Below are 10,434 nucleotides of genomic sequence, written 5' to 3'. Positions count from 1 at the left end.
CAGACGCTCAACCGGACTGAGCCACCCAGGCGCCCTGACATGTTGTGCTTTTATAAGACATACGCTGAAATCCTTCTACTGAGGGGCACCTGGGTGGCTCAGTCGGTTGAGCGTCTGTCTGCCTTCGGCTCAGGTCATGATCCCAGGGTCCTGGGATCGAGCCCCATGGCGGTGGGCTCTCTGCTCAGCAGGGAGCCTGCTTCTCCCTCTCCCTTTGCCTGCCACTCCGCCTGCTCGTGCTCTCTCTCTCTCTGTCAAATAATAAAAATAATCTTTGAAATTCTTCTACTGAAAGAATTCAGTATTTTTATTTTGGTCTCTTTCATTTTACAAGTTTCAAAAATAGCAGTCAAAGAGAAGAAAAATACGCCTGTCTTTTGGAGTAGGACCCCAGGTTACTGAAAACCAGTTGATTTGGGCCTCAGCTGACATTCTGGACAGAAGTTCCTCTTCGGAGCAGATGTGGTAAACACAGCCTCTGGCCCGTGGTCTGCATTTATCAATTTGGCCGGTCTGTTTTTCTTTCTTTCTCTGGAATCTGACTTCTAGGAGCTTTTTGTGTTCACCCAGCAGGGCAAGAGCACTCCTTGCCCACCCTGACTCAGGGATGTGTCCAGTTTTTGGCTGGACACCTGGTCCTCCTTACCCTTTCCAGAGACACCCTGGCCGCCTCAGCGATGACTTCCTTCAGGAGCTCCGGGGAATAGATGGCAGCGCGGGTGACATAGAGAGAGGATGAAACTTGGGGGAAATGCAGGGGCCAGCCACCTGGGGGAAGCTCTCTAAGGGGCCAGAGGTCCTGGACCTGGATCCATGGAGGAGACACAAAACTGCGTGGTTTGCTCTGGGTGGGAGGCAGCTTACATTTCCCTGGGGGCCAATCACCTCCTTGGGGTCGTAGAGCTCCATCCACCTCTACAGAGGCTGCGTGAGGCAAAGCTCCCTGGGCTGGTCTGGGCCGTGGCCCAAGTGGTTCCACGACTCCATCCTCAGGACACAGTAACCCCGGGATACTGAAGGTGTCTCTAGGAGCTCAGGAATCATTCACTTAACACATACTGACCGGACCTCCGGGTTGTGGCAGGTTCGTGCTGGCTGCTGGTGAGGCACGTGTCAGACGTAGTGTCTATTTGCAATTAATAATACTAGCACAAATGATGATTTTAGTTAAATGTATTGAGCATTTATTCTATTGGGGCCCTGTGTTAAGCATGGTACCGTATGATCTTATTCAATCCTTATGAAAACCCTCTGAAGTCAGTAGATTCTGTTATTATCCCCCATTTGAGCCGAGAAGACTGAGACAGAGAGAGGGTAAGTGGCTTCCCCAGGGCCACTCAGGTCATAGTGGCAGGCTTCATCCAACTCAAAGATCTGTATCTGTGACCATCTGCCTCCCATAGTTTTCTTTCTAACAGAAGAAACAAAAAACAAACCTGGACACACTTACCTAGCAATTATTGCAGCTCAGAGGGGGATGGATTTAGATAGTCAGGACTCACACACAAGCTGAGCCCCAAGTGGTGAGGGGAGCAAGGGAAGAGCTAGGGGAAGGAAGAGAGCTCCAGGAGGTGGAACAGTGTGTGCCAAGACCTGAGGCAGAAAGGAGCTTGGCTTGTTCTAGGATCAGCACCAGGGCCCTGAGGCTGGGGCTTCGTAAGGAAAGGGGGGCAGGCTGCAGGTGAGCCTGGGGACGTCTTCCGGAACCCACAGGGACCTGATGGCTGGGGCACGAGCCCCAGCTACATTTGGTGTTTGGCAGGAGGAACTGGTATATGTTGAGTGAGGTGGAGATGTGACTTGGTTAACATGCGAAGATGAAGCCCCCTGGGTGGAAGAGGATGAGTGGAAGGGGAGGCCTATTGAACTCTGCAGTAGTCATTGGAGGGGGGCCCCTGGGCGCCGAAGCCAGGTGGTGGCTTGGGATGGAGAGGACCTGGGAGCTGCTGTAGGTAGGAATTCTGGGGCGTAGATCTCATGTGGGGAGTGAAGGAGGCATTCGTGGATGAAATGTTACAGCTTGTGGGTCTTCTTTAAAATAACCCAGCTGGAGCGGGGAGAAGAGGGGTGTGTGTGTGGATGACGTGAGAGTGGTCATGGTGGGTGGTGGCTGTAGAGCTGGGCACGAGTACAAAGGGCCTCATGGCACCAGTCTCTCTACTTTTGTGAAGCCTGAAATTTGCATTAAAAAAAAGTTAAGAAGAAAAAGGAGAAGGAGAGGCTAGTGGCTTAAGCAACGGGGTGAATGGTGGCGCTGTTTCCTGAGATGGAAAAGACACAGAGGGGCAGAGTTGGGGTGCAGGTTGGAAGTCAGGTGCTCCGTTTGGGCCATGCTGTGTCAGGCTTCAATCAGAGAGTAAAGGCAGAGGCCTCTGGGATTTTGGAACAAGGCTCTGTCCCCTTCCTCAGACATCATTCTCCTTCTAAGAATTCTCCTGGCTCGATGTTGGCTGTAACAGAGACTGAGCTTGTGAACAAGAGACATGAGGAGACCAGGAGGTGGGAGGCGTCCAGAAGACACTGGGGTTTGTATCCTCTTCTCTGGCTGGTTGTGCAGACCCGGTGACCTCCATTGTGACGTTGAAGTGGGTCCAGGGTCTTGTATCAACTATCCATTTCACACAACAAACCATCTCAAAAATTAGTGTCATAAAGCAACAAGGATTTCCTATTTCTCACCAACCTGTAGGTCAGCAATTTGGTCTGGGAACAGCCTGGTGATTCTTCTGCTAGTTACACACGGGGTCGTTCCTGGGGCTATCTATGGTTATCTATGATTTGCGTGGGTCTGGCACATCCAACATGGCGTCATTCCCATATCTGGAAGCTGACGCTAGCTAGCTCTTGACTGGGGGCCTTAGCCTTCCTGCACACAACCTGTTATCTGTTAGGAGGCGAGGCTGAGTGTCTTCAGAGCATGGTGGTCTCAGGGCTCCAAGACACCATCGATAGAATTTGCAAGACCTCTCAAGGCCCATCCTCTCCAGGTGCAAACATCACATCTACCACATTCTATTGGTCAAAGCAAGTCACTTTACTTTGCCAAGTTTTGCTTTCGCAAAGCTTTGCTTTGCCTGCTTTGTAGGCCCAGATTTATAGAGCGGGGAAATAGATTCCGCCTCTTGAGGGGGATGCTGTGAAGAATTTATGGCCATATTCAAGCTATCACGGGTCAGAGAGCCCCCATATATGACATGAGCAGGTCGTTCTGGCCCTAGTTGGCCCACATCTGTCATGTTACCACTTCTTCCCTCAAACCAGCATCATAAAAAGGTATATTGCAGACCACTCTGTGGATGTCTGTCAGTTAGGTGTGGCATTTGGCTCAAGGGCTGATTGCGTTTTTGAAGATAGTCATGAGGATATCTCCTATCCAGCACCCAATCTTACAATGTGATGTTGACAAGCTTCCACTGAGAGGTGGGGTCTTATATTTCCACCCCTAGAATCTGGGTGGATCTTCTTAGTAACCTTGACTGCTAGAAAAGGGTAGAAGTGGTGTGTGTGACTTCTAAGGCTAGATCATAAACGGCAATAACAGCTCTCATCGTCTCGATACACTTGTCCTTGGAACCAGCCACCACGTTATGAGGGAACCCAAGCCACATGGAGAGGCCCTCCTTGGGCGTCCCAGTCAATAGACCTAGTTAGGCCCTCAGCCCTCAGCCAACACCAACTGCCAAACATATGAGTTAATGAGCTTTCAGATGATTCCACCCCTGGCTTTAGAATCTTCCAACGGAGGCCCCAGATGTCCCAGAGCGGAGATAAACCATCTCTGTTTGTTCTGTCTGAATTCCTGACCCACAAAAACCAGGAGAGATAATAATGATTATCGATGTCTTAAGCCACTAAGGTTTGGGGTGATTTGTTATGTAGTAGTAGATAATTAAAATAGGATTCCAGTAGTAGAAACAAGAAAAAAAAAACCCAGTAGCTTAAACAAACTAGAAGTTTATTTCTCCTTCTTATTGCGATTTTGGAAGTAGGCAACCCAAGGATGATAAGGAAGGTCCTATGATGTCATCAGAAGCCCGGGGTCTTTTACCTTGTTGTTCTGCTAGCCTCAGCACAAGTACAATTCTCAAGGTCACATCCTGATCCAATATTGCTGCTGGAGTTCCAACCATCATATCTGCATTCCGGGCTGGATGCAGGATGAAACAAGAGGACAGAAGTAGCCTTCACTGATATTTCTATGTCAAGGAGCATTCTTAAAAATCCTTTCCAACACCTTCTGCTTATATCTCATAACCTAAAATTAAGTCACACAGTCACACTCTATGTGCGAGGGAGGCTAGAAATGTTGCCTTTTAGCTGGGCTCATTGCCATCTGAAGTAAAACTGGGGTTCTGCTGTTGAGAAGGAGAGGATAGCGGATCATAGCTAGCAGGTAGTTCGTGACTGTGGTATTAGAGCAGGAAATTGGGAGAAGGAAATCGTCTCCATGGGCAGGAGCTGGAACCACTAAACCTCCCCCCCCTCCACACACACACTCCCCGCAGCGACCTACAATGCTTGGGTACCATAGTTTTTCAAGTTGCTTCTGAACAAAGAACTGACTTCACTCCCAAAGAAGCGAGGCAGTGATGCCCAGGGAAAGCTTTGGTCTAACACCACCCTCCCCCATGGCCGACAGCAGCTGGACTTCGCCCAAAATTCTAAAACGTGGCCCTGACTTTGTCACTTACCTGCTCAACCACGTTCGTGGTTCCCGTTTCCCCGGCTTATGGACAAATTCTGGGGTTTGGTATTGAAGGCCTCAGCCAGCTGTTCCATGGCTCTTTGCTTCTACTTGCTCCTCGCACCTTGCTTCATGCCCTGCGTCCGGGCCTTTGTGCAGGCAGCTCCCATGGCCCAGAACACCCTCTGCCCTGTCTCTGCCCAGGCAAATCCCACCTATTCCCAGCACCCTTCTAGAGCCACCACTAGTCCCTCTGGTGCCTTTACGCAGCTGGGTGCAGCTCCATGCTGGGGCTGGAGGAGCGGCCCGTGGGCTGGCTTCCACCCACACTTGCCCTGCAGCCCAGTGCCCTGGCACAGTGAACACCCTACACGGCTGTACCTGGGAAGATGCCACTGCCAGGAGTGAGTGAGGCCCTTCTTTTGCCCTTGTTCTCGGTCTTCAGATCCCATGTGCTGTTGTGGGGCTGGCTGTTCCCCACCCTGTGTCCTCCGACATGCTCAGCACCCACTCCCCTGGACACCAGTGGCCACCGGGGGCACTGAACTGGCACCACAGACCTTAGCTCTTTTCTTCCACTTTGGTCTACTTCGTCCCCAGCCTGCCAGCAGTGGAATGAAAACCCCCACCGGGCTGGAAGATGGACCACTTGGACAATGCGTTAGAAGTGACCCAGATACCAGTCGGTTGGAGTCAGCTGCTCAGAGCAACTCAAACCTGAGTCTTGGGCCCCCGGCTGGGCAGGGTTCCCTCTCAGCTTACCCTGTTCCTGGGAGCACTGGAGCCCAACCCGGCATCCCCTTCCAGAACCGAGCATTGAATCTCTGACCCAGGGTGGCCCATTGTGCTTGTATTGGCCTTGGACCCACCACATAGGAATGCACGTGAGAAGACCTTCCATTTCATACCTTTTATTTTATCTGCATCTTCTCTGCCTCCTCCCTCCCCCACTGGCCCCCGAGAGGTGGTGGGAACCCCAGCTGGGAGGGGACTATTCTCTCCTCCCCGGAGGAGGGATGGTGTCCCCTGGGCCAGGCCCCACCAATGGGAGAAGCAGGGGCCTCCGTGGCAGAGCAGGTGCATCGTCCAAGAGGCTGTGGCCAAGGCCGAGGTCCCTCGGATGCCCTGTGGCCCTGGGCCCCGTGGGTCATCGGGAGGGTGAAGAGCAGAGAAGTCTGGAGGAGCAAGGAGAGGGAAAGCCTGGGGGTGTGTGCGTGGCTGATAGAAGCAGAGGTGGACTTTGGGGGGACAGGAGCGAGACCAGGAGATGTGGGATCAAGGCGGGGCCCTGAGAAGGAACCCCAGGTCATAGGGGAGCTGGATGTGGGGGGAGGGTACACTAGGGAAAAACAGAGGGCCACGGGGGGACAAGGCTGTGCTCCAAGAACCGGGCTCCCAGTACAGGGGCTGTGCCGCAGAGTCTGATCGGGGGCTGGCCCTGAGCAGAGACCAGAGGGCAGGCAGGGAGGAGCTTGTTAGGGGAGGAGGATGGGCACTTGGGGCCGGTAGTGGGGCCCAGGCTGTGGAGCTGCCACAGCCAACCCCCCAGCTTCATGGAGGCCAGCCCAACCGGGCATGGCCCCAAACCACCAATTTGTGCTTCTGGGTTGCTCGAGGGCTCCCAGTGTGGCCTCGGCTCTGCAGGGAAGAGCCCAGAGGCAGCCCTCGACCGCATGCAACAGCTGTCCCCAGGAATCCTCCCCCATCCCAGGCTTTCTGGAAACCACCCCCCTCAACCTGAGAGGGCCCTAAGCTGGATCACCAGCCATTGCACGGTGCAACGTGGTAGTGGTGGGTGGGGGGAGGGAGCCATGCTGGGACAGTTCACAGACTCAACTTCAGTGGTGTCCATTCACCCCCAAAATGACGCTGGGTCACTGTGCTTCGGTCTGTTTAAGGACTCTACCCCACCCCTACCCCTCGCGTGCTGGTCTGTTTTCCCTCCTGTCTCGGACAACAACTACTCAGGCATCAAAGCCCATGGCGGGATGGTGGGGAGGAGGCCACTCCGGGGACCACGTGGGTCTCAGAGTGCACCCTGCCCGTCCCCCTGGCAGCCGCTGTCACCATGGACAATGAGCACCGGGAAGTAAAGGGCGTCCTCGTAGCATGGTGGGCTTTCCAGGGGCTCTGTGTCCTCTCCACGGCGCCCCAGTGGCCCCCCGCTCAGGCTTCGGAAGACCCCTGGCGTGGCCCGGCCCCCAGCTCCCAGGGAGAGGCGGCTGCGGCTGAAAGGCAGGCGGGGCCCACTGGGCCGGGCTGGGGGCAGCGAGTTGCTGCTGAGGGAGCGACGGCAGCGCTGGCAGCCGCGGAGGTAGGCGCCGGAGCCTGCGCCCATGACCACGGCCTCCGAGTAGCTGGGCACCAGCTGCCGGTTGGAGCAGATGTGCCACTCCAGCTCGGTGAAGTCCACCGTGGCCACGCGGGAGAGCGGGGGCCCGCTGGGCACCGCCCCGGGTGGGGGAGAGCTGGCACCAAAAAGCTTCTCCACCTGGTAGTGCACGTGGGCCGTGCCGTAGGCCGCCACGACGCGCAGTGGCCAGGACAGTGTGGCCGCCGACACCAGCCAGAAGACCCAGGCGCGGGCGTACCAGGGCGGGCTGCGGGGGTCCGCGAAGACCATGAGGGATTCACGGAAGTCCACGTCCTTCAGGTGCATGCCCTCGCGGGCCTCAAGGTAGTCGTCCAGGCCCTCGTTGGCACTGAAGAAGCGGGCCCTCTGGGTGAGGTACGAGGCCTCGGCCTCGGCGCTGCCGAAGCTGAAGCACTTGGTGAAGCGCAGCCGCGTGGCCGCGTGGTCAGCCAGGCCCACGAGCTCCTTGGAGACATCGCGGACGCCGTGTGCTGAGTAGTCAAACTCACCACGAGCTGTGCGGCTGTCGGCCCTCTCGTGGTAGACCTGCGTGGTGGTGTAGGCGTCGCCGTTCCGGTAGCGGGTGATCTGGCGGGTGCGGCGCACGTAGTGGTAGCTGGTGGCCTTCCACCAGACGCAGGGCGGCGCCTGCTGCAGCCGGCGGATCAGGGCAAGCACGGTGTTGGCATCTGTGCGTGGCGCCTGGCAGGACCGCACGTGGCAGTGCCAGCACTCGGCCAAGTAGAGGAGGTAGAGGAGGGACACAAAGGCCAGCGGGATGTACAGGTAGCCGTCAGAGCAAGGGCTGGCTGGGTAGGTGGGGGGTGGGCCCCCGGCCCCACGGGCCAGGGCTGCCTCGGGCCCCAGGACCAGCCGTGGCACCGTGGCCAGGCGACACCAGGCCACGACGGCGCCGCAGGCATGGATGAGCAGCGTAAGGAGCAGGCACTTCCAGTGCGACTCTCGGCACAGGGAGCTTCCCAGGGACTGTTTCAAGGGCCGCTGCTGCAGGGCAGGCAGAGAGGGGAGAGGCACGGGTCAGGACAGGCCGTCAGTGGTGCCTGCGCCTCTGCCTAACCCTGGGAAGGAGCTGGCGCTGGGCTCCCCTCCCCACAGAGGAGGAAACGGAGGCTCTGAGGGATGGAGCGTCTTGCTCCAGACCGCACCCTTCTGGCTGTCATGGTAGAGCTGCAGGATTCAAACTGGGGCCTCTCTGCCCCAGAGCCTGTCCTCTACTGTGCCCCATCATCTCTCAGTCAAGGGCACCTAGGTCAAAACAGACCCATCTCTGCCAAGAGAAGGAAGGGCCCCCTGACTGGCTATTGAGAAAACTGAGCTCTGGTCCCGGTTCTGCCCCTAATTTGCTGTGTGGTCTTGGCCATATTCCTGCCCTCTCTGGTCCTTGATTCCTGGACCTGTTGGTACAGGAGGCCAGGGTGGCAGGGGTCTTAAGGGTGAAGATCATGGGCTTCGGAGCCCTGTGGCCCAGGATTAGGTGCTGGCTCCACCACTTACTGTATGACTTGGACAGATCCCTCATCCTCTCTGGACCTCAGTCTCCTCATCTGTTAACTGGGGCTTTTGTGAGGTTTCAACGAGATCTTATGTGTGGCCATCGCAGCACAGGGTCTGGCCATGGCAATAAATACTGTTACCCTGAGACTCCCTCTGGTCCCTTGGTTCCACTTAAAGACTTGGGAGAAGCTTTTAAGTAAGTGAGAAAGAGGAAGAGCTGGGAACGGAGGAGGTGTGAGTCTGGGGGGAGCAGATGGAGTGTCGTCCTCCACTCCCCATCTGTGCTGTGAGGGAGGGGGCGGAACACAGCTGCTGGGCAGCAGGGGCCACTCCTTGGCCCAGAGGGTTTGGTCTACCCTCCTGGGCAGGGCCAGCCTGGGCCCCACCTCACCTCTAGGGCGCCTATGGAGAAAGAAGTGGGGGAGCGGGGAAAAGAAGGAGAAGGAAGAGGTGGCCTGGCGGAAACAGCAGAGGTGAAGTTAAGGGGCCCCTTCTCCAACCCCAGCACCACCAGGTCTTGAGAGACCCAAGAAGAGAGGAAACGCCCCCGGCTCAGCCCAGGGCAGCCTGCCCTACCCACCAGTCACCCACCACAGGTGCACATCATCACCGGGACCTGCAGGGCAGGTCAGATGCACACCTCCCACCCCATGTTTATCCCTGACCCACCGACCACAGATGTGCACACGGTCTGCTCATCCCAGACCCCGGACCCTCACCGGTGCCCAGGTGCCTGCACTCACCCACGCACACACGCACACACCTCACACAGACCCACCCAGCACCAGACACACACACGCACACACCGTTACTCACTCACTGAAGCCCAGGTCCACACCAGACCCTCACCGGACCACAGTGCACATCCCCCAGCCCCACCGCTACTGCAACCTGAAATCACACCCTAGACTCTACAGGAGACATCCACCCACGACAGAACACGTCCACGCATCACCATATCACCCAAGCCAAGGACCCACCAGACCATCACCTGACTTCAGCTCACCCGAGGTGTGGGGTGTGGGGAGCGCTGACTAGCATTCACACACCCACAAGCACGCTACATCCATCCAAACACGTACACAGACCCACTCATCACCTATCACCCCAACACCCCACACAGGGTCCCACACCGCTGCAGATCTTCTTGGCCAGGGCTGACGAGAGGCCACTCTGGGGGTCCCAGCCGGCAGGATGGGCCCTCGGACCTCACCGCGGGGAGAGGGAGAAGGGGTACCAGAGGCCGCCTCCTTTCCTCTTTCCCCTCCTCCCTCCGCTCCCTCCCCCAAGTCCCAGCTACGACTGCTGCATTGCAGGCGCCGCCCGGGCACCTCGTGAGCCGCCGGGCTGGGCTGGGCGGGGGGCCTGACCCCCGGGCCTCGGGGATGAGGGGCAACGCTGCGGAATGAGGGCGCGCAGGGGCCAGGCGCTGACGTCACAGGAGGGTGAGGAGGGATGAAGGGGCGCCCGGGGCGGGAGTCGCCCCCTCCTCCCTTCCCAGCCCTCCCCCACCTCGACCCCCACGCGAGCCCCTCGGCTAGCCAGACGCCGGCTACCTTAATGACATCATTGGCAACTGGGGTTTTGGGACTTCCCTCCTCAGCCCCTGTCCCGAGGTTTGCCCCTTCCGTCGTCCCCCTCACCCGAGCTCCAGCCCTGGGTCCGGCCCCTCAACACACAGCGCCCGTACCTCCTCCCGCAGCGGCTCGCCGTCCGGCACGAACGCGGGCACCTCCCCGCTGTCGCCTCCGCCGCCGTCGGGCATGGTGTCCTGGCTGCTTGGGCGGCCCGGGCCCGGGCCCGGGGCATGATAGGGGGGAGCGCAGAGGGCTGCGGCGCGACCCCGAGGGCGTCCGCTCGGCTCGGCGGCCGCGCAGGGTGC

At 57.7% G+C, this 10,434-nt stretch overlaps 1 protein-coding gene across 1 annotated transcript; it reads right to left on the bottom strand.

Annotated features, from left to right (window-relative positions):
* Window positions 1–4,190: 4,190 nt before the first annotated feature.
* On the bottom strand, window positions 4,191–10,425 carry TMEM151A (transmembrane protein 151A). Its single transcript, XM_019796861.2, has 2 exons — window positions 10,243–10,425; window positions 4,191–8,042 (listed from the first exon to the last, which is right to left on the bottom strand). The coding sequence occupies exons 1-2, from the start codon at window positions 10,315–10,317 to the stop codon at window positions 6,711–6,713; spliced, it is 1,407 nt and encodes a 468-aa protein (XP_019652420.2). The 5' UTR covers window positions 10,318–10,425; the 3' UTR covers window positions 4,191–6,710.
* Window positions 10,426–10,434: the final 9 nt, after the last annotated feature.

This window comes from Ailuropoda melanoleuca, chromosome 16 (assembly GCF_002007445.2).
Source record: "Ailuropoda melanoleuca isolate Jingjing chromosome 16, ASM200744v2, whole genome shotgun sequence".
NCBI classification, from domain to species: Eukaryota; Metazoa; Chordata; class Mammalia; order Carnivora; family Ursidae; genus Ailuropoda; species Ailuropoda melanoleuca.
The sequence above is the reverse complement of the archived record's forward strand: the minus strand, read 5'-3'. Positions and strand labels throughout refer to the sequence as shown.